This window comes from Pteronotus mesoamericanus, unplaced genomic scaffold, assembly GCF_021234165.1.
Source record: "Pteronotus mesoamericanus isolate MK-2021 breed Mesoamerican mustached bat unplaced genomic scaffold, CSHL_Meso_final scaffold_533, whole genome shotgun sequence".
NCBI classification, from domain to species: domain Eukaryota; kingdom Metazoa; phylum Chordata; class Mammalia; order Chiroptera; family Mormoopidae; genus Pteronotus; species Pteronotus mesoamericanus.
This window is the reverse complement of record NW_026555320.1, coordinates 5,308,958-5,330,044: the sequence shown is the minus strand read 5'-3', so window position 1 is coordinate 5,330,044 and position 21,087 is coordinate 5,308,958. Positions and strand designations below refer to the sequence as shown.

At 35.1% G+C, this 21,087-nt stretch overlaps 1 protein-coding gene across 1 annotated transcript in view; it reads right to left on the bottom strand.

The window, feature by feature from the left end:
* DOCK3 (dedicator of cytokinesis 3) overlaps window positions 1–21,087 on the bottom strand; it is a 271,945-nt gene that overhangs the window by 213,489 nt on the left and 37,369 nt on the right. The window contains exons 3-4 of the mRNA XM_054594754.1: window positions 7,775–7,815; window positions 590–645 (exon numbers count right to left, since the gene is read on the bottom strand). Of these exons, the coding sequence (XP_054450729.1) occupies window positions 590–645; window positions 7,775–7,815 (97 nt within the window). The remainder of the gene's footprint in view (window positions 1–589; window positions 646–7,774; window positions 7,816–21,087) is intronic.

Sequence of the window (21,087 nt, the reverse complement as noted above, 5' to 3'; positions counted from 1 at the left end):
TATAAAAATAAAATCACAATTTTATAATACATATTTATTACTTTTAAAAATAGAACATGACTTTAAAAATTTTTTAAGTCACAGATAATGCAAAAACAAATGTTAACATTTTGATATAGTTACATCTTATCTCTCATCTACCCAGAGGTTGCTTTTGTTTCTCAAATTTGTGATCAAACTTGATTTTATACACTATCTTTTTATCCTTAAGGTATGCCTTTAATGTTTTTTTCAATTTCTACCTGAAAAGATGAAATTTTAAAAGTCTCCCTCACTTGATATATATTTAAAACAAAATGACAGATTTACACTAACTCCTATCCTATCAAGGACTGTTCTCAAAATAGTAGATCATTTTAAAAATACTGCATGCATAACTTTTTATAAAATCACAACTCAGGTTACCTTTCTAGTACACAGGAAAATAAATTAAATTACGTCCTCAAAATTATATATGATGAATGAAGTAAGTATATTTTTGGCAGGGAAACAAGTTAATAGCATATGTATACAATGACCAGTAAACAAAAAAGCCCTCCTCTGTAACCAACGAAAATTGTAAATGAGTTTAGTAAGGCCAACTACTCACCCCCTATTACTGACAATTGCCTTCTTCAAGTGAATATAATTTGCAGGAAAGATCCCCTGTAAAAGAGAAAGATTTTCTATAAGAAAAAGTAATCTGTAATTAACATCTCATATATACTAAAAGAGCAGTCAGATTTCAGCACAAAAGTACTCTATCAACAACATAGTAGATCTCTTGATATAGCAACCACTTTGCTAATTAAGAATGCAATGCTTCAGAAATTCTATTAAATAGGAATTTCATTGTCATTTGCAATCAGAGTTTTCCTCAGGGAAAAACTGTGATCTTAACTATGAACAATATTTTTTAATTGTTCAACATTTTACAGATTGAAAATGTTCCATCAAATCACTCTCAGGATATAGACTTATCTACAGAGGTTGGCATGTATCTACAAAATCAACAACACTGTCCAACCAACAATTTACAGATTATTCAGCTCAGCATGAGAGAAACAATTCTCAGATTCTGGCTAACACTTGTATTCAACAAGAGTTCATCAGTTTGGGAGCCTGAAACAACTTCTTTGATTCTTTCCAAATCATTTCCACTTTGGTATTTGCCATAATATGACTTCAATTCATAATAGATAAAAAATGTATTTTGTTTTTAAAAAATTAAGTTTTCTAATCAATGTTTCATCCTTTTCCTGATGTATGAAACTCTTTTAACATAAAATGCAAGTGACCTAATTTTTTTAATACTCTTTGGCCCACACCACTAACAATAATAAACTCAATCTATACCACACAAAGCCATTAGCAGCTAAACAACAGTAATGCATTTTACAGTTTCCAGTGTACAGATCTTTCACCTCTTTGGATAAATTTATTCATCAATATCTTATTGTGTTTTATGCTAGTGTGAATTGGATTGTTTTCTTTATTTCTTTTCCAAATACATCATTGTTAGTATATAGAAACACAACTAAATTCTCTGTGTTAATTATATGTCCTGCAATTTTACTCAATTTGTTGATTAGCTGTAACAGTTTTTCGGTGGAACCTTAGGATTTTATACAAATACCATATCACCAGCAAACAAATGAAATTTTACTTCTTCCTTCCTGACCTGAACGCCTTTCAATTCTCTCTCTTACTAGCTGGGACTTCCCAGTGCTATAATAAGTAAGAGTGGTTAAGAGTGGGCACCCTGTGCATATGATGTTAGCTGTGGGCTTATACTAGTCTTGACTGGGTTGAGGAATGTTCCTTCCAAACCAAATTTAAGTTTTGTTCATGAAAGGATGCTGTATTTTGTCAAACGCTCTTTCTTAATCTATTGAGATGATCACAGAGATTTTTATGCATATTAATGCAGTATATCATATTTATTTGCAAATGCTGAATCATCCTTGGATAAATCCCACTTGTGACAGTATATAATCTTTTTAAAGCACAGTTAAATTTGAATTGCTAGTATTTTCTTAAGAATTTGTGCATCTATATGCATCAGGAATATCTGGCCTACAGTTTTATTTTCCTGCAGTGCCCGTATCTGGCTTTGGTATCAGAGGAATGCTTGCCTAATGAAGTCAGTCTGGGAGTGCTCCCTCCTCTTCAACTTTCTGTAAGGGTTTGAGAAGGATCAGTGTTAATTCTTTAAAGTTTGGTAGATTCACCAGTGAGGTCAACTGGTCCTGAAATTTTTCTTTGCTGGGAAGTTTTTGATTACTGATACAATCTCCTTACTCATCATTAACTATTCAGATTTTCTATTGCTTCCTGATTCATCCTTGGCAGGTTGGCTGTTTCCAAGTATTTATCCATTTCTTCTACATTATCCAATTTGTCGACATATAATTGCTCACGTAGTTTCTTGTGATCCTTTGTGCTTCTGTAGTATTTTCACATCTTTAATTTCTCATTTTGAGTATTTTCTTTTTTTTCTTAGTCTTCTTAGTCTGTCAATTTTGCCTATCTTTTAAAACAACCAACTCTTAGTATTGTTGATCTTTTCTATTGCTTTACAGTCTCCATTTCATTTATTTCCACTCTGATCTTTGTTATTTCCTTCCTTATGCTAAGGAAGGAAAGTAAGGAAGGAAGTAAGTTAGGTTATTTGACATCTTTCTTTTTTCTTTTCTGTTAAATTATATTTCACTGGTTATGCTATTACAGTTGTCCTGATTTTTTCCCCTTTGCCCCTTCCACCCAGAGCCCCCGACTCCCTCAGGCAATCCCCCCACCATTGTTCATGTCCATGGGTCACATGTATAAATTCTTTGGCTACTCCATTTCCCATATTGTACTTTACATCCCCATAGCTATTCTGTAATTACCTATTTGTACTTCTTAATCCCCTCACCTCTTCACCCATTCTCCCCTTCCCCCCTTCCATCTGGCATCCTTCTGGTAACTAACTTCTTTTGCTTTCAAGAGCCTCTCTTTACCTTTAAATCTTTGGCCTTTTAATAATGATGTGTCTTGGAGTGGACCTCCTTGCATCCATCTTGTTTGGCGTTCTCTGTGCTTCCTGGACTTGCATGTCTCCTTCCTTCACCAAATTTGGGAAGTTTTCTTTCACTATTTTTTCAGATAGATTTCCAATGTTTTGCTCTTTCTCTTCTTCTGTCACTCCTGTGAGGTGAATGTTGGATTGCTTGAAGTTGTCCCACAGGTTGTTTATACTATCCTCATTTTGGAGGGTTCTTTTTTTCTTCTTCTTGTTCTAATTGGTTGGTTTTTGCTTCCTCATGTTCCAAATCATTGTTTTGATTCTTGGCTTCATCCACTCTACTGTTGTTTCCCTATAAATTGTTCTTTATTTCAATTAGTGTATCCTTCGTTTCTGACTGGATCTTCTTTATGCTGCTGAGTTCCTCACCAAGTTCCTTGAACATCCTTAGAACCAGTGTTTTAAACTCTGCATCTGACAGATTGCTTATCTCCATTTTGTTTAGCTCTTTTTCTAGAATTTGGATCTGTTCTTTCATTTGGGCCATGTTTCTTTGTCTCCTCGTTTTGGCTGCCTCCCTGTGTTTGTTTCTACGTATTAGTTAGAGCTGCTGTGACTCCGTGTCTTGGTAGTGTGGCCTAACGTTAGTAGGTGTCCTGTAAGGTCCAGTGGCACAGACTGTCCTATCACCCAAACTGGGGACTCGAGGCGGGCCCTTCATGTGGGCTGAGTATACCCTCCTCTTGTAGCTGAGCTTTGATTGCTGCTAGCAGATTAATGGGAGGGATTTACCCAGGCCAGTCAGCTACAAGGACTGCCTGTGACCACTGACAACCACCCTCTGCCCTCCGTGAAGGACCAGCTGTGCAGGGGCGGGATCATGGTGCTCCTACATGGTCTACAGCTGCCCACTGGGTATGCTGGCCCTGGGGTTTCCCAGGTGGTGCAGACCAAGGTGAGCTCCCACCTGTGTTTCGCCCTGGGCACTCTGCCTGAGCTGTAAAGCAATCTGAGATGGCTGCTACTTTTGCTGGGCTTGGAGATTCCCAGGTGAAGCCAATCTGTGACTCTAATATGACCGACCCTAAGGCTCACTGAGGCCAGCTGTTGCTTGTTTGATAGGATTTAAGAGCCAGGACCAGCCAGTCTTTTGGAAAAGCAGCTTGGGTGGGCCCAAAAGTTGTGTGGGGTAGAACCTCTGTGGATCTCCAAGGTAGGTCACACAATGTTACCCAGGTTAATGGAGTCTCAGATAGGGCACCAGCCTACAAGCTCTGTGGGGTGAGGGCTCAGCAAAGGGACAACGGCCTCTGCTCGTCCCAATGCCAGACACTTCAGTCTCTCCCTGTATACCACCGGTGCCCTTAAAACCTGCACCCCAGTGCTTGAGTCTGACTAGGTGAGTTCGTGTAAGGGTTCCCCAAGAGGAACTACTTAGGGCTCCAGCAGCCTCTTCCACCAACTCAATTCCTAGTGGTTCACAAGTTGTGGGGACTTATCTTCCTGGCACTGGAAGCCTGGGCTGGGAGGCCTGGTGTGGGTCTGGGACTCCTCGCTCCCTCCCAGATTTTATCCATGTGGGTGTGGAGCCAATGCATTCCATATCTGCGTCCCCCTACCAGTCTAGATAGATGTGGTTTCTTCAATTCCATGGTGGTCAGACTTCCATTCAACTCAATTTCTGATGTTCCTGAGTGATGGTTGTTCTAAATTGTAGTTGTAATTTTGATGTGGTTGTGCAAAGAGGCAAACCATGTCTGCTCACAGTGCCATCTTGACCTCATTTTTCTTACTGTAAGCATTTATCACGATAAACTTCCCTCTTAAAATTGCTTTTGCGGCATTTCATAGGTTCTAGTATGCTCTGTTTCCCTTTTCATTTGTTTCAAGATATTTTATTTCCCTCTTGATTTCTTCTTTGACCCACTGGGTATCAGGGATATGTTGTTTAATTTCTACATATTTGTGAATTTTCCAGTTTTCTTCTTGTTACTGAATTCTAGTTTCATACCATTGGAAAAGATACACAATATGATTTGGCTTCTTAAATTTGCCTTGTTACATGACCTATCATATGATCTATTCTGAAGAATGTTCCATTTGCAATTAAGAAGAATGTATATTCTGCTGCTGATAGATAAAGTGGACTATATATCTCTCCTATAGAAATGTGGTCTATGGTTCAAGTCCAAAATTTCCTTGTTGATTTTCTGTCTGGGTGAACTATCCATTGATGAAGTGAAGTACTGAAGTCCCTTATTATTATTATAGTTACCTACTTCTTGTTTCAGGTCTGTATTTGTTTAATATAATTCAGGCTCCATTTTGAGTGCATATGTATTTATGATTATTATCTTCTTGTTGAGTTGACCCTTGTCATTATATAATGGCCTTTTTTGTCTAGTTGCAGTTTTTGGCCTAAAATCTATTTTGCCTGATGTAAGTATAGCTACCTGTGCTCTCTTTTGGTTTCCACTTGCATGAAATACTTTCTAATTCTTATAAAACCTTTAATAAGTCATCATTTTATTTTTCTTTAACCACTAAGAGCTATGGAAAACCTACTGAAATTCTTATTGTGACCGTATTATTAAAACAAATAAAAGATGTATAGGACTGCATTTTTTATTTTAAGTGTGTTGAATCACTAAATGATTATCTTTTACCAACACTAAAAAATTTTAACCATGTTCTACAAAATAGCACTGCTGCAGAAAATGAAATTCAACTACTAATACTGTCTTTCCATCTCTTAAGTTTTTTAAATTTAAGAATATAAACAAAAGTTATTAAGAGGAGGTTATATTTCTTTCTTCTTAGTCTTTAAAAAATATTATATTCACAAGTCTCTTCCTGGGGAAGTACATCCCCTGTATTTTCTCCTTCCTGATTCAGTGTGGGTATGTGCTAAGTACAGTTGATGATGTAGCAGATGACAGGACATGTTCAGGAAAACAATACATCAGATGGGCCTTGAAACAGAATTTGGGGAGCTAAGAATCTTGAAAACACAAGAAACAGCCCCCAAAACTCCAAATCGCAGTGTTGGCCACAGCTATTCTCGGCAATCTACGTTGGGGCCACAGAAACATGTTAAGCACTTATTTAAACAAATCTCCCTGCGCCTTCACCTGAGTGGAGTGGTGAGAGGAGGAGATAACTTCATTCCAGATTTTACTGTTTGCAGATAAAGCTGTAACAAACAGCTGCTTTATTCATACAAACAAAGCAATAAGTAAATAATAAATGTTTATTCTCTCTCCCTCCCCCCACCCCGGAAAGCACACATTTTGTTTCCTAGATGCATTTGCTTAAATAATACCTATCTGTTTAGACATTGCTTTGTTTCCTAGTTTTATGTCTTGTTAGTTCTTACAGAAACATTGTAGATTGTAATGCCTTGTCTATACCTATGAACGAATCAATAAAAGAACAGAAATATGCCATTTTTCTGGGGGGGGGAAGAGAGGTATATAGATAGGTGTTGTTAAAAAATGCTACAATAATTCAAGATTCAAGAATGGAGTTGATATTACCAAAATATATACTCTCACAGATTACAGCTTTCCGATCATTTATAAGATTTTTCATATATTCATGTTCTAAATGTTTGTGACAATTTTAAATCAAGATAATAATAAACAAAATATACAAATAGAAATTATGTCCTTATAAGTATTTGCGAGATGGAGATAACACCTGAAAAGCGTGTTTTAAAACTAAAAATACAAAGAAAAATGTTACCTATGAGCACTGGTTCTCAACCAGGAGCAATTTTACAACCCCCCTCTCCCCGCCACCCCAGGGCCTCTGGCAATGTCTGGAGACACTTTGAGCAGGGGATGTCACTGGTATCTAGTGAGTAGAGGTAATATATGCTACTAAATATCTTATAATGCACAAGGCAGTCTCCTACAACAAAAAATTATCTGGCCCAAAAGGTCAACAGTGCCTAGGATGAGAAGCCCCGGCTATGAAGATTTAAAGTTTGAAGATATTGTTTTCTTATAGCCATTACCTTAAAAACTAACAAAATGAATGGTTCTACTCACAAAACTGATGGTTAGAACTCTAAAAAATTTTTTAATAAAAATAATACATGAAAATTTGGTATTTTTTCTATACAAGAGCATAATAAATATTAAGCTACAAAAAAATACACAAGAAAAACTAATAATGTTAATTATATAAAAGTGTAAGCAGAAAAAAGATTTTGTAAATGTATTGAGAAGAATGTTCCTAAGGGTATTATAACTGTTAATTAAAATATATTTTGCTTCAGCAAATTAATATTAATTGGTAACAGAATAAACACAAAATCTAGTTCATAAAATTAGTAGTACGCACTTATAAGTCTTGTTTAAATTCATATTTTAACAAGAACATTACGATCAACAAAGACAGCTAACTGAATATTATTTGAAAAATGTCTCACTTTGTATTTTACAAAATATTTCATCTAATCATACAGCTAATCACACGAACTAGGCCTATGAATAAGTCAATATACTTCTGTCCAATATTTGAAGGACAAGATATTAAACATCCTAACAGGCTTTTCCAAAATAAGCTTTGCAGCCATGACCACCATACTCTGTTCTTTAAAAAAAAAACCAAAAAAAAAATTCTAATATTGCTAAGACAGAGACTAATAAAGTTCTGTAAAGGAAGAAATTAGTGTGGCTACTGTAAAAGATTAAAAGATGAACAAGTAAAAATTGTTTTTATATCAAACAAACACACTAGGCAGCCTCCTACATTAGAAAAAGTAATAAAATTATTCATTACCTTTATATTTGGCTTCTTTGTTGAAACTCCTCTGTACCAACCTAAAAGAAGGCATACAGAGAATATTAAAATCATACTGTTGTCATTTTCTATGACATAAAATGAGTACTGTTAGGACAAAATTAACTAATGCAAAACTTTCTAATAAAGACACATTAACTGTGCCTTCATTAGGAGTAGTTTATTATAAAGGGAACAGTCTTACAATAAATACAACATTCCCAATTTTCATCACAAAGCCCTGGCTCCATCTATGCTGTCACAAAAGGTATGACTGCCTTCTTTTTATGGCTGAGTAGTAGTCCATTTTGTGAATGTGCCACAGATTTTTTATTTAATGGTCTACTGATGGGCACTTCTGCTGCTTCCAAATCTTGGCCTAATTGTAAATAACTCTGCAATGAACATAGGGGTACATATATTCTTGCAAACTAGTGTTTAGAGTTTCTTTGGACATATTCCCAGGCGTGGAATCACTGGGTCATAGGGCAGTCCCATTTTTAACTTTCTGAAGTAACTCCATACTGCTCTCCATAACGGCCGCACCCATCTGCACTCCCACCACCAATACACGAGGTATCCCATCGTGATTTCCCTTCTCTCTACATTCTTGCCAACACTTGCTGTTTGCTGATTTACCGATGAGAGCTGTTCCAACAGGTGTTAGATGATTCTCACTGTGGTTTTAATTTGCAGTCCTCTGATTATTAGTGATGCTGACCCTTTTCATGTGTCCATTAGCCCCATCTGTGTGTCATCTTTGGAGAAGTGTCTACTCAGGTCTTCTGCCGATTTTGAAATTGGATTGTTTGTGTTTTCTGGTGTTGAGTTGCGTGAGTTCTTTATAAATTTATAAATGATAAACCCCTTATCAGATATATCATTTGTGAATATTATCTCCCATTTTGTTAATGGTTTCCTTTGCTGTGTAAAAACTTTTTAGTTTGATGTAGTCCCATTTGTTTATTTTTTCTTTTGCTTCCCTTGCCCAAGGAGATACTTCAGAAAAAATATTGCTACAAGAAATGTCCAAGATTTTACTGCCTATATTTTCTAGGATTTTTATGGTTTTGAGTCTTACATTTAACTCTTTAAATTTCCCAACACCATTTACTGAATAGATTGTCTTTACCTCATACTATGTTCTTGCCTCTTTTGTCAAATATTAATTATTTCTGGGCTCTGTATTCTGTTTCATTGATCTGTATGTCTGTTTTTATGCCAGTACCAGGCTGTTTTGATTACTATGGCCTTGTAGTATAGTTTGATATCAGGTAGCATGATTCCCCCACCTTTGTTCTTCTTTCTCAAATACTGCTGTGGCTTTCAGGGTCTTTCATGGCTCCATACAAATTTTTGGAAAATTGTTCTAGTTCTGTGAAATACACCATTGGTATCTTGACAGGAATTGTGTTGAATCTGTAGATTGCTCTGGGTAGTATGACCATTTTAATGATGTTAATTCTTCCTATACAGGGCATTATGCTAAGTGAAATAAGCCAGTCAGAGAAAGACAAATACCATCTGATTTCACATATACGTGGAATATAATGAACCAAATACACTAACACAACAGAAAAAGACTCATAGATATGGAGAACAAACTGACAGTTATCATGGGAGAGAGGGGTCGGGGGGCCTGGTAAAAAAGGTGAAAAATTAAGGGAAAAAACCTCATAGATATCTACAGCAATATGGTGATTACCAGAGGGAAAGAAGGGTAGGGGAAGGTAAAAGAGAAAGGAGGGATAAATGGTGATAGATGGAGACTTGACTTTGAATTTTTAAAAAGATTTTATTTATTTATTTTTAGAGAGAGGGGAAGGGAGGGAGAAGAGGAGGAAGAGAAACATCAATGTGTGGTTGCCTCTCACACATCCCCTACTGGGACCTAGCCCATAACCCAGGCACATGCCCTGGCTGGGAATCGAACCAGCAACCCTTTGGTTCGCAGGCGCGCACTCAATCCACTAAGCCACACTACCCAGGGCAAAAGTAGACAACTTTGTGTGGTGAACACACAATACAATATACAGATGATGTGTCATAGAACTATACATTTGAAACCTATAAAATTCTATTAACCAATGAAGTCAATTAAAATTTTACAAAAAAATTGTTTAAAAAAAAAGAAAGAAAAAGAAGCACAAGGCCATTCAATTCAGTAAGATACAGAAAATTAGAAAAGACCTCAGAGGACATATAATCCAATTCCATGAAAATTCCCAGATGAAATAGTTGTAAAATGCCAAAACCATATAGATTTTTTGGTGGTAGATAGGCAGTATAGCCCAGACTTCATTTTCCTCATTTCATTCCATCTCCTATGTACTAAACTACACTACTCTCATTTCTTGGCTCTCCAGCTGCTGAAATGGACAACTGTGATTCATTTATTTCCTCTTAGCATTCATGCACAGTAACAATAATGAAAGTTTCAATTACACAATAAAAACAAGTTTAAGAGAAAGAAAATTTTATTACCAACTTTTCTCATTTTTTATCTATTATTTTCAGAGTTTAGCTATAGTTTTTCTGCTTGGGTTTAAACAGTGCCAATGAGGAGGATGTGAAGCCAAGAGTTTTATTTAGAGGAGGAAAATGAAGAGGAGGAGAGCTATTGATAAAAAGGTATATTAATTGAGTTTATTACTCTTAATTCTATGTATTGTAATTGGAAGGTTGTTCCATATGTTAACCTTTAAATCCCAAAACAAAACTATGAGGAAAAGAATAAAATTTTTCTCTCCTGAAATCATAATTAGATACTGTATTTTGCTGTGTATAATGCACGCCCATGGTTTTGTGTGCATTATACATAGGATTATTATACCCATGGTATGTATTCATTATACCCATAAATAACATGCATCCTTCTTTTTCCCTCAAAAATATGGGCAAAAAAAGTGTGTATTATACATGGCAAAATACGGTAATATCCTTGGCTTATCTTTAGCACAACAGCTCAGATTATAAATTTGAATAATTCAATTTACACCTTGACAAATATATCTTCCTTCATTAAAATGAAAACAGTGATAACCTTACTTACCAACGTGACACTTTACAGTATCTTAAAAAACAGATTAGAGAATGATTGCAACAGATACGGCAAAATAAGGCTCTCCAAAATGCCTCTCCTCAATACAAGCAATGAAAACACTGGCAAAAACTGTCAAAGTCAATTTTTTTAGAACTCTGGAAGCAAACCAAAGAGTATTTAGAACTCTGGAAATAATCCAAAGAGTGTTTATTCAAGAAATCTTAATCTGGGTAAAAACAATGACTTTTTTAACTTGCCCTAACACATCTCCCTCTCCTCAGCCTTGGGTTGAACTTGAAAACCAAAAGCCCTGCATCATTCATGTTGCAAATCAGAAGACTAACAGTCCTCAAAAAAGACAGAACAGGGAATATCAAAGAAGACCTAAGTAACTGAAGAGGTTAACCATGTTCCAAAATTGCAAAACTCTGTATTGTTAAAATGTTAATTATCCCCAAATTGATCTATAGAGTCAACACAATCCCAATCAAAATCCCAGCAAAAATTTTGGTATTAACAAGTTTTTTCTAAAATTTATTTGCAAGGGCAAATGACTACCAGAACAGTGAAAACAATTTAAAAGGAAGAAAGTATTTGAATGACTCATGCTACCTAATGGATTTCAAGACTTAATAATAAACCTACCATAATCTGTAGTGTGGTACTGGCTAAAAAACAGACATACAGATCACTGAAACAGGTAGGAAAATCCAGAAATAAACCCACACATAAATTAACAATTAACTTTTGACAAAGATGCAAAGGCACTTCAATGGAATGATAGTCTTTTCAACAAACAGTGCTAAACCAATCTTTTTTTATTTTATCCTATTATTTTATTTTTAATATTTTATTGTTTATGCTATTACAGTTGTCCCAATTTTTCCCTCTGTTCCCCCTCCACCCAGCTCCCCGCCCCCGGGCAATCCCAGGGCTGCAACAACTGGACGTACATATATAAAAAACAAAAAAGAACCTCAAACCAGACCTTGCATTATGAACAAATTACCTCAAAATCTTTCATAGACTTAAATATAAATCTAAAATTTAAAACTTGTGCAAGAACAATAAAAGAACATCTTTATGACCTTGGGTTAGACAAAGATTTCTTAAGCACACTCCATAAAGAATAAACTAGTAACACAATCTTCATAAAGTTTTAAACTTTCACTCTTTGAAAGACAGTTAAGAACCTAATACTGTATAAAACTCTTAGAACAAAACAGTGAACATCTTCATGATATTAGATTTGACAATCATTTCTTGGATATGACACTAGGAGCAAAGACAACAAAAGTAAAAATGGATAAACTGGACTACGTCAAATTAAAAGCCTCTGTACATCAAAAGACACACTCAAAGAGTGAAAAGACAACCTACTTCCAATAAAAATCTCAGCAAATTGTTCCTGGATATTGACAAACTAATTCTGAAGTTTATATAGAAAGGTAAAGACCCAGAATGGGCAACACATACTGAAGAACAACAACAGTAGAAGACTTACACTACCTGACTTCAAACTTTACTATAAAGCTACAGTAACCAAGGCAGTGAAGTATTGAAGAAAGAACAGACAAATGGATTAATAGAACAGAACAGAGAGCACAGACTAGACCTAGATAAATACAGCCAACTGATCTTTGACAAAGGAGCAAAGGCAACGCAATAGAGAAAAGACTGTCTTTTTAACAATTGTGGTCGCACAACTGGACATCCCAATGAAAAAAAATAAATCTAGACACAGACCTTACACAAAAATTAACTCAAAATGGACCCTAAATCTAAAACACAAAACTGTAAAACTCCTATGAGGTAACATAAAAGAAACTCTAAACAATCTTGGGTGTAACAATGACTTTTTAGATAAAACACCAACTGCATGATCCATGAGGTAAATAATCAATAAGGCAGGATTCATAAAAATTTAAAACTTCTGCTCTACAAAAGACACTGTCAAGAGAATAAGACAAGCCACAAAACAGAGAAAATATTTACAAAGTAGTTTTAAAATTTAACAATAACAACTCAATTAAAAAATAGGTAAAAGACCTGAATAGACACTTCACCAAAAAAGAGAGACTGATGGCAAATACACATATAAAAAGATTCTCAATGTCATATGTGATTTGGGAACTGATTAACAACAAATGAAACTACTGCCTATTAGAATGGCCAAAGTTCAAAACACTGACAACACCAAATGATGCCAAGGATATGGAAAAACAGGAACTCCCATTCAATGCTGGTAAAAATCCAAATTGGTACAGCCATTTTGGAAGACAGCGTGGCAGTTTCTTACAGAACCAAATACACTCTTACCATTCAATCTGTTAGTCTCACTCCTTGGTATTTATTCAAACTAGTTTAAAATTTATGTCTATACAAATACCTGCAAATGGATGTTTACAGCAACTTTATTCATAATTGTCAAAAGTTGAAAGCAACCAAGCTGTCCTTCAGTAGGTGAGCGGATAAACAAACCATGGCACATCCAGACACTGGAATATTATTCAGTGATAAACAGAAATGAGCTATTAAGCCACAAAAAGACATGGAGTAATTTTGAATGCATATAACTAAAGGAAAGAAGCCAATCTGAAAAGACCACATACTATATATATGATTCTAACTATGTGACATTCTGGAAAAGGCAAAATCATGGAGGCAGTAAAAAGATCACTGGTTGCCCAGGGTAAGGAGAGAGGGAGGGGTGAAAAGGTGAAGATTTTCAGGGCAGTGAGACTCTTCTGTATAATACTATACTGGTAAATACAAGTCATTACACATTTATCCAAACCAATAGGATGTATAACACCAACAGCAAACTATGGACTTTTGATGATAACGATGTGTCCTTGTAGGTTCATTGATTGTAACAAAGGTACCCACTCTGGTGCAGATGTTGATGGAGGCGGAGTCTGTGCCTGTGTCGGGGCAAGAGGTACACGAGAACTCTGTACTTTCTGCTCAATTTTGTTTTCAACCTAAAACTGCTCTAAAATATAAAATCTCTTTTCTAAATGCACTACTATATGACCCAGCAATCCCACCTGTTTTATCTAATAGAACGAAAAAGTCCACACTAAAATCTATATCCAATGTTTGTAACAACTTTATTCATAATCTTCAAGAATAAGGCAATTTAAATGTCCATCAACTGCTGCATGGACAAATAAAATATGGTTTAAACCTGTATGATGAAATACCACTCAGAAGGAACAAACTACAGATACTTACAGCATGAATGGACTTCAAATGTATTATACTAAGTGAAAAAAGACAGACACAAAAGGCTACATATACCATGTATGACTCCATTTACATGCCATTCTGAAGAAACAAAAAACTAGAGGGATAGAAAACAGATCAGTGGTTGCCAGGGCAAGGGGAAGGAAGACAGAAAGGAAGGCTGACTATACAAGGAATATGATGTTACTTTACAGGCGATGACAATGTTCTGTATCTTGACTGTGGTACTGGTTACAAGATTATGCATTTGTCAAAATTCACAAAATTCACAGAACTGTACTCCAAAAAGGGTGACTCAATAACCTGACTAAAACACACACACACACACACACACACACACACACACACACACACAATAGGATAATATTTTACTTCTACCACATTGGTTATAAATTTTATTTTAAATTCTAACAGCATCAAAGGTTGGCAAGAGAATGTAGAGAAATCAGATACTGCTAGTGAGGGTGACAATAAATGGTTCCCATTTTCAAAAGCAATGCTCTACTATATGCATATTGTATGGCACTGAATGTCTACTTCCATATATTATCCTTTATACAGCAGCACTGAGTCGAGGGTATTACTGCACTCTAGAAGAATATCTGAAAATCTATGGGTGGTCTGCGTGGCCAGAGAGGACATTAAAAATATTTATATTTTCAGAAGGCAAAGATGCTTAGAAGAAACATAGGTGTAAATCCTTGTGGGCTTGGGTTAAGTAACGGTGTCACATGCAAGCAACAATAGAAAAAAAGATAAATCGGACTGCATCAAAATTAAAAGCTTTTGTGCTTCAAAGGACACCAATTAAGTGAAAATACAACCCAAAGAATGGAAGAAAATATTTGCAAATCCTACACCCAGAATATATAAAGAACTCATACAATGAAATGAAAAGATAATCTAATTTTTAAAGGACAAAGATTTTAAATTTTTTTTAATCTTCACCTGAGGATAAGTTTCTTGATTTTAGAGAGGGAGGGAGGGCGGGGAGGGAGAGAGAGAGAAGGGGAAAACATCAATCAGTTGCCTCCTGTACACTCCCCAAACAGGGATCAAATCTGCAACCTAGGTATGTGCCCTAACCAGGGATGGAACCTGCAACCTTTTGGTCTACAGGACGACACTCCAACCAACTGAGCCACCTGGCCAGGGCTAATGGGCAAAGAATTTAATTTGTATTTCTCCAAAGAAGATAAACAAATAATAAGGACATGAGAAGAAGTTCAACTATTTGTCATTAGAGAAATGCAGTGAGATACCATTTCTCCCCAAGTGAAATGGCTAATAAAAAGACAGATAGTAACAAGTACTGACAAAGATATGGAGCTATATTACTGATTTTGAAAAACAGTTTGCCAGTTCTTCAAAATGTTAAAAATAGAACCACCTATGACCTAGCAATTCCCCTCCTAAGGATACAACCAAAAAAATTAAAAACAGGGAGCTGGCTGAGTAGCTCAGTTGGCTGGAACGTCCTCCCATACACCAAAAGGCTGCAGATTCAATTCTCTGTCAGGGCACATACCTAGGTTATGGGTTTAATCCACAGTTGGGGCATATATGGGAGGCAACTGATTGATAATGTTTCTCTCTAAAGTTAGAAAATTCAATCATGAATATCCAAGAAGTCTACACTGAAAATATCATACACCTAGATGCTAAAATGACACCTTATAAAATGTGATTTAAAATTAAGGTAATAAATGACATTAAACTTCTAATTGAGATTTAATATTAAATCCTACATTATACTGAAATCACTAGAGATTTTAGAATATAAAAGTTATGCAAATTGTATTTTATTTAAGCAATTAGTCCACAAAGAAGATGAAAAATACAGAAAATAGACTTTTAAACAAAATATAACCACATTATACTGAAGAGCAAGAAGCAAATTATAGATTTTAGAAAGACAACTAGAAATTCACTATACTCTTAAAGATAATAAAACTCAGAGAAACACATACTGTTTAAAGGTAATTAATGTACAAAAAATAGAAAAAACTGAGAATACTAGATAACTGTCATAGAAGTGAGTAAGTAGCACACTACTGTGGATGTGTGCTCACTACCCGCTATGTAAGTGCTTACTGTTTGCATGAAATGAGATAGGTGTAAGGGGTTACATTTGTCATCTTAACTCTGGATTCCAGCTTCCATGCTCGGGTCATACCAAATACATTTTATGTACTTTTTAAAAGTCACTTCAAACCTGATTTTTTAAGGGAACTTTTTAAAAAATTTAATCCCATTAGGTTAGAAAAGCAAGCAGTAAGAAGGGAAATACAAATTAAGAAAAAAGGCTGTTTGTAAAATATTCTGGATCTTTGTGTATATACTTAAAGATGAACTCATCTTTAATATAAATGTATAAACATGTAGACAAAAAATAGAGGCCCCCTGTGTCATGCTCTGTGCTAGGTGTTTTCACATCATAATATCAAACACTGTGGACTACCACTCTGTTAGATATGCATTATTGTTTAGATGTGAAACCTAAGTCACCCAATGTATGTGAGGCTATACTATCAAAGAGAAACAGCAGTACTACTACAATTGCTACTGACAGAGAGGCTGCAGAACAGTGTTAGCAGTGTTAACCCAAAAGAATGAAGCCTCTATATTGATCAGGCCATGTGACAATGAACAGTCAGTAGTTCTTTACAAAGACTCTGGGTGCAAATTAATCAAGCTGGATCAAAAGCACTAAATTTAGTCCAACAAAAAGTACCCTCCAACAAGAGGTTTCAAACTTTTCACTTCAAAGGTACAACATATGCTTCCCTGACAGAAGAAAAATGCAAATTTATTTACCCCCACCCCTAATTCCAGGATAATGGCTGCACAGGAAGCAGAGATAGGCAGACAACAAGCACAATTCTTCTTCCATTCCATATTATAATTAAAAATAGTTTAATTAAAAATCATGGCTCATTATGAAGGGCATATTTGCATGTAGATCCACTTTAGAATCACTTAGTAACCAATTATAAAATCAAAGCCAAAAACAAAATTTACAATCTTCTAAAAATACTAATTTTTTTCCTTTGGTACATCAATAAAAATATGCACAGCCCAATTCTTTATCTTTTTTCAAATCATAAAACTAACTGGCAGGGTGAAAATGCTAACCTCTTACATATTAAAAATACTTATTCAGACTTACAGATATTAACATTCCACCCAAATGCAACAGAATACACATTCACAGCTTATGGGGATGGTGCTCTAACCAACTGAGCCACCCAGCCAGGGCTTGAATACACGTTCTTTTAGAGTGTACATAGCACATTTTCCAAGATGGACCACATCAGGTCACAAAACAAGCCTCAATAAATTAAAGAATGAAATCATATCAAGCATCTTCTCAATGGTATGAAACAAAATCAATTACTGAAGAAAACTGGAAAAGCAAACACATGGAAGCTACACAACATGCTACTAAACAAGCAATAGGCTAATAAACAAATCCAAAAGGAAATTAAAAATATTGTGATCAAATGAAATAAAAACACAATGATCTATGGGACACAGCAAAAACAGTTCTAAGAGGGAAATTCATAATAATTCAGGCCTATCTCAAGAAACAAGAAAAATCTCAAACAGCCTAACCTCACATCCAAAGGAACTAGAAAAAAACAAAGCACAAAATGAGTGGAAGGGAAGAAATAATAAAGATCAGAGCAGAAATAAATGAAATAGAGACTTTAAAAAACAATAAAAATATCAGTGAAACTAAGAGATGGTCCTTTGTAAAGATAAACAAAATTGATTAAACCTTTAGCCGGATTCATCAGGGAGGAGAGCAAATAAAGTAAATAAAACCAGAAAAGAAAGAGAAGTGACAATCGACACCAGAGAAATACAAAGAATCATGAGAGAATACAATAAACAATTATTTGCCAACAAATTAAACAACCTAGAAGAAATTAATGCATTCCTAGAAGCACGCAATCTTCTAAGACTGAACCAGAAATTAACAAAAATGTGAACAGATTGATTACTAGTAACAAAATTAATCAGTAATCAAAAAACTCCCTACAAATAGAAATTCAGGATCAGATGTCTTCACTGGTATATTCTACCAAATATTCAAAGAAGAATTAATACCTATACTTCTCAAACTACTCCAAAAAATTGAAGAGGAAGGAAAGCTTCCAAACTCATTTTATGAATCCAGCATTATCCTGATACCAAAACCAGACGAAGACACTACAAATAAAGAAATAATTACAGGCCAATATTCTTGATGAACACAGATGCAAAAATCCTCAACAAAACATTAGCAAACAAAATTCGGCAACACATTAAAGGGACCGTGCACCATGATCAAGTGGAATTTATTCCAGGGAGGCAAGGATGGGTCAGTATCCCCAAATTAATCAACATGATCTATCACATTAACAGAATAAAGGATAAAACTCATATGATCACCCCAGTCAATGAACAAAAAGCATTTGACAAAATTCAACATTCATTTATCATAATAACTCTCAAATAAGTGGGTATAGAGGGAACACACTCCAACATAATACAGGCCATGTTTGACAAACCCACAGTAAACATCATATTCAACAGTGAAAAACTCAAGCTGGATTGAAAAAAGTAAAACTATCACTATTTGCGGATGACACGATACTATATGTATGGAAAGCCCTAAAATTCCACCAAAAAAAAACTTTCTAGAATAAGTGAATTCACTAAAGTTGCAGAATATAATTAATATTGGTAAACATGTTGTACTTCTATACACTAATGATAAACTATCAGAAATAGAAATTAAGAAAACTATCCCATTTACAATGACATAAAAAAATATCTAGAAGTAAATTTAACCAAGGAGGTTAAATACCTGTACTCCAAATCCTATAAGACATTGATGAAAGGAATTAAACAAGACGCAAATAAACCAGTACTACAAGAAATGTTAAAGGGACTTCTTTAAGAAGAAGGGTGGGGGGAGAACATAGATATGAATAATAAAAAGGCAGTAACTACATATCTATCAATAATCACTTTAAATGTAAATATATTAAATGCTCCCAAAGAGACAACAATGCTGTCAAAGACAACAGGGTAGCTAAATGGACAAGAAAACAAGACCCATACATATGCTGACTACAAGAGACCCACTTCATATCAAAAGACACATATAGACTGAAAATAAAGGGATGGAAGAAGACATTTCATGCTAATGGAAATGAAAAAATATGGGGCAGCAATATTTATATTAGATAAAACAGACTTTAAAGTAAAGGCTATATAATAAGAGACAAAAAGGACATTTTACAATGATAAAGGAATCATACAAGAGGATATATCACCTGTAAACAATTATGCACCCAATAGAGGAGCACCTAAGTACAATATACAAAGCAAATGTTGACAAAGAGAGAGACTGACAGTACATACTAGGGGACCTAACCACCCCATTGACATCAATGGATAGATCTTTCAGACAGAAAGTCAACAAAAAACAGTAGCCTTAAATGACACATTACACTAGATGGACTTAATTGATATTTTTAGAGCACTGAATCCCAAAGCAGTAGAACATACATTCTTTTCAAGTGAATGTGGAACATTTTCCAGGACAGACCACACATTAGGCCACAAAACAAGTCTCAAGAACACAACTCATATCAAGCATCTTCCCTAACCACAACAGTATGAAACTACAAATCAATTACAAGAAAAAAAACTGAAAAAGACATGGAGGCTAAATCACACACTACTAAACAATGAATAGGTTAACAATGAGTCAAGGAAGAAATCAAAAGATACCTTGAGACAAATGAAAATGAAAACACAACCACCAAAATCTATGAAACACGGTGAAAGCAGCCCTAAGTGGGAAATTCATAGCAATATAGGCCTACCTCAGGAAATAAGAAAAATCTCAATCTAACCTTATACCTAAAGGAATTAGAAAAAGAACAATAAACAAAGCCCCAAGTGAGAAGCAAGAAATAAAGGGCAGAAATAAATGAAATAGTCTTAAAAAACAATACAAAAAGAAAGAAACCCCAACAATTATTTATATTAAATATTCCCTATTCCAATAATTAGTGTGATTTGTCTCCTGACTGGATCATTACTGATACAGCAATATAGTTCTGATATTTGTATTTTATTCTTTTTTATTGATACAGATAGTGAACTACTAAACGGAAGTTGTAACCCTATAACAACTTGATAAAGACAGCTTAAAAAGCACTTCTTTAAGGTATAAACTTAGAAGTTAAACTGCTAGGTCACAGGATAACTCCAGCTTCACCAGACACCAGCAGTGTATAAGCATTCTCACCGAAACATACTTGTGCCAGCATTTGGATGTCAGACATTTTAGTCTTCTCAGACTAATGTGTGTGGAATTGTTCATCATTCTGGTTTTAACTTACTACTTCACTGCTGACAAGATTAAATATTTCTGGGAAATCCGTGATGACTTTTTGTTCATTTTTCTATTCTTCTATTATTTCTTTTACATTGCGGTTGCTTACCTTTGTCAGCTACATCACTACAAAATTTTATTCCAGTCTGTAATTTAATTTTCATCCTTTTTTAAACATTATTCCATTTTTTATGCATAACTTACATACAGTGAAATGCACAGGCTGTATGTACAGCTCTGTGAGCTTTGACAAATGCAATACCAATGTAACCCATATTCAACAAGATATAGAACTTTTCAATCACCCTGGGCGTTCCCTCCAGTCAAGAGTCTCCCAGAGGCAACCACTACTCTGATTTCTATCACCACAGATTTGTAGTGTTGCTTGTTCTTAAATTTCGTATAAATAAAACTGTACATAATGTAATCTTTTTAAATCGTAACCCAAGGATATGTTTTTATTGATTCTAGAGAGGGAGGGCAGAAGACAGAGAGAGAAACATCGATGTGAGAGAGAAACACTGATCCGCTGCTTCCTGTACTCACACTGTCTGGGCATCAAATCCACAACCTGGGTATGTACCCTGAACAGGGATCAAAACCACAACCTTCTGGTGTATGGGA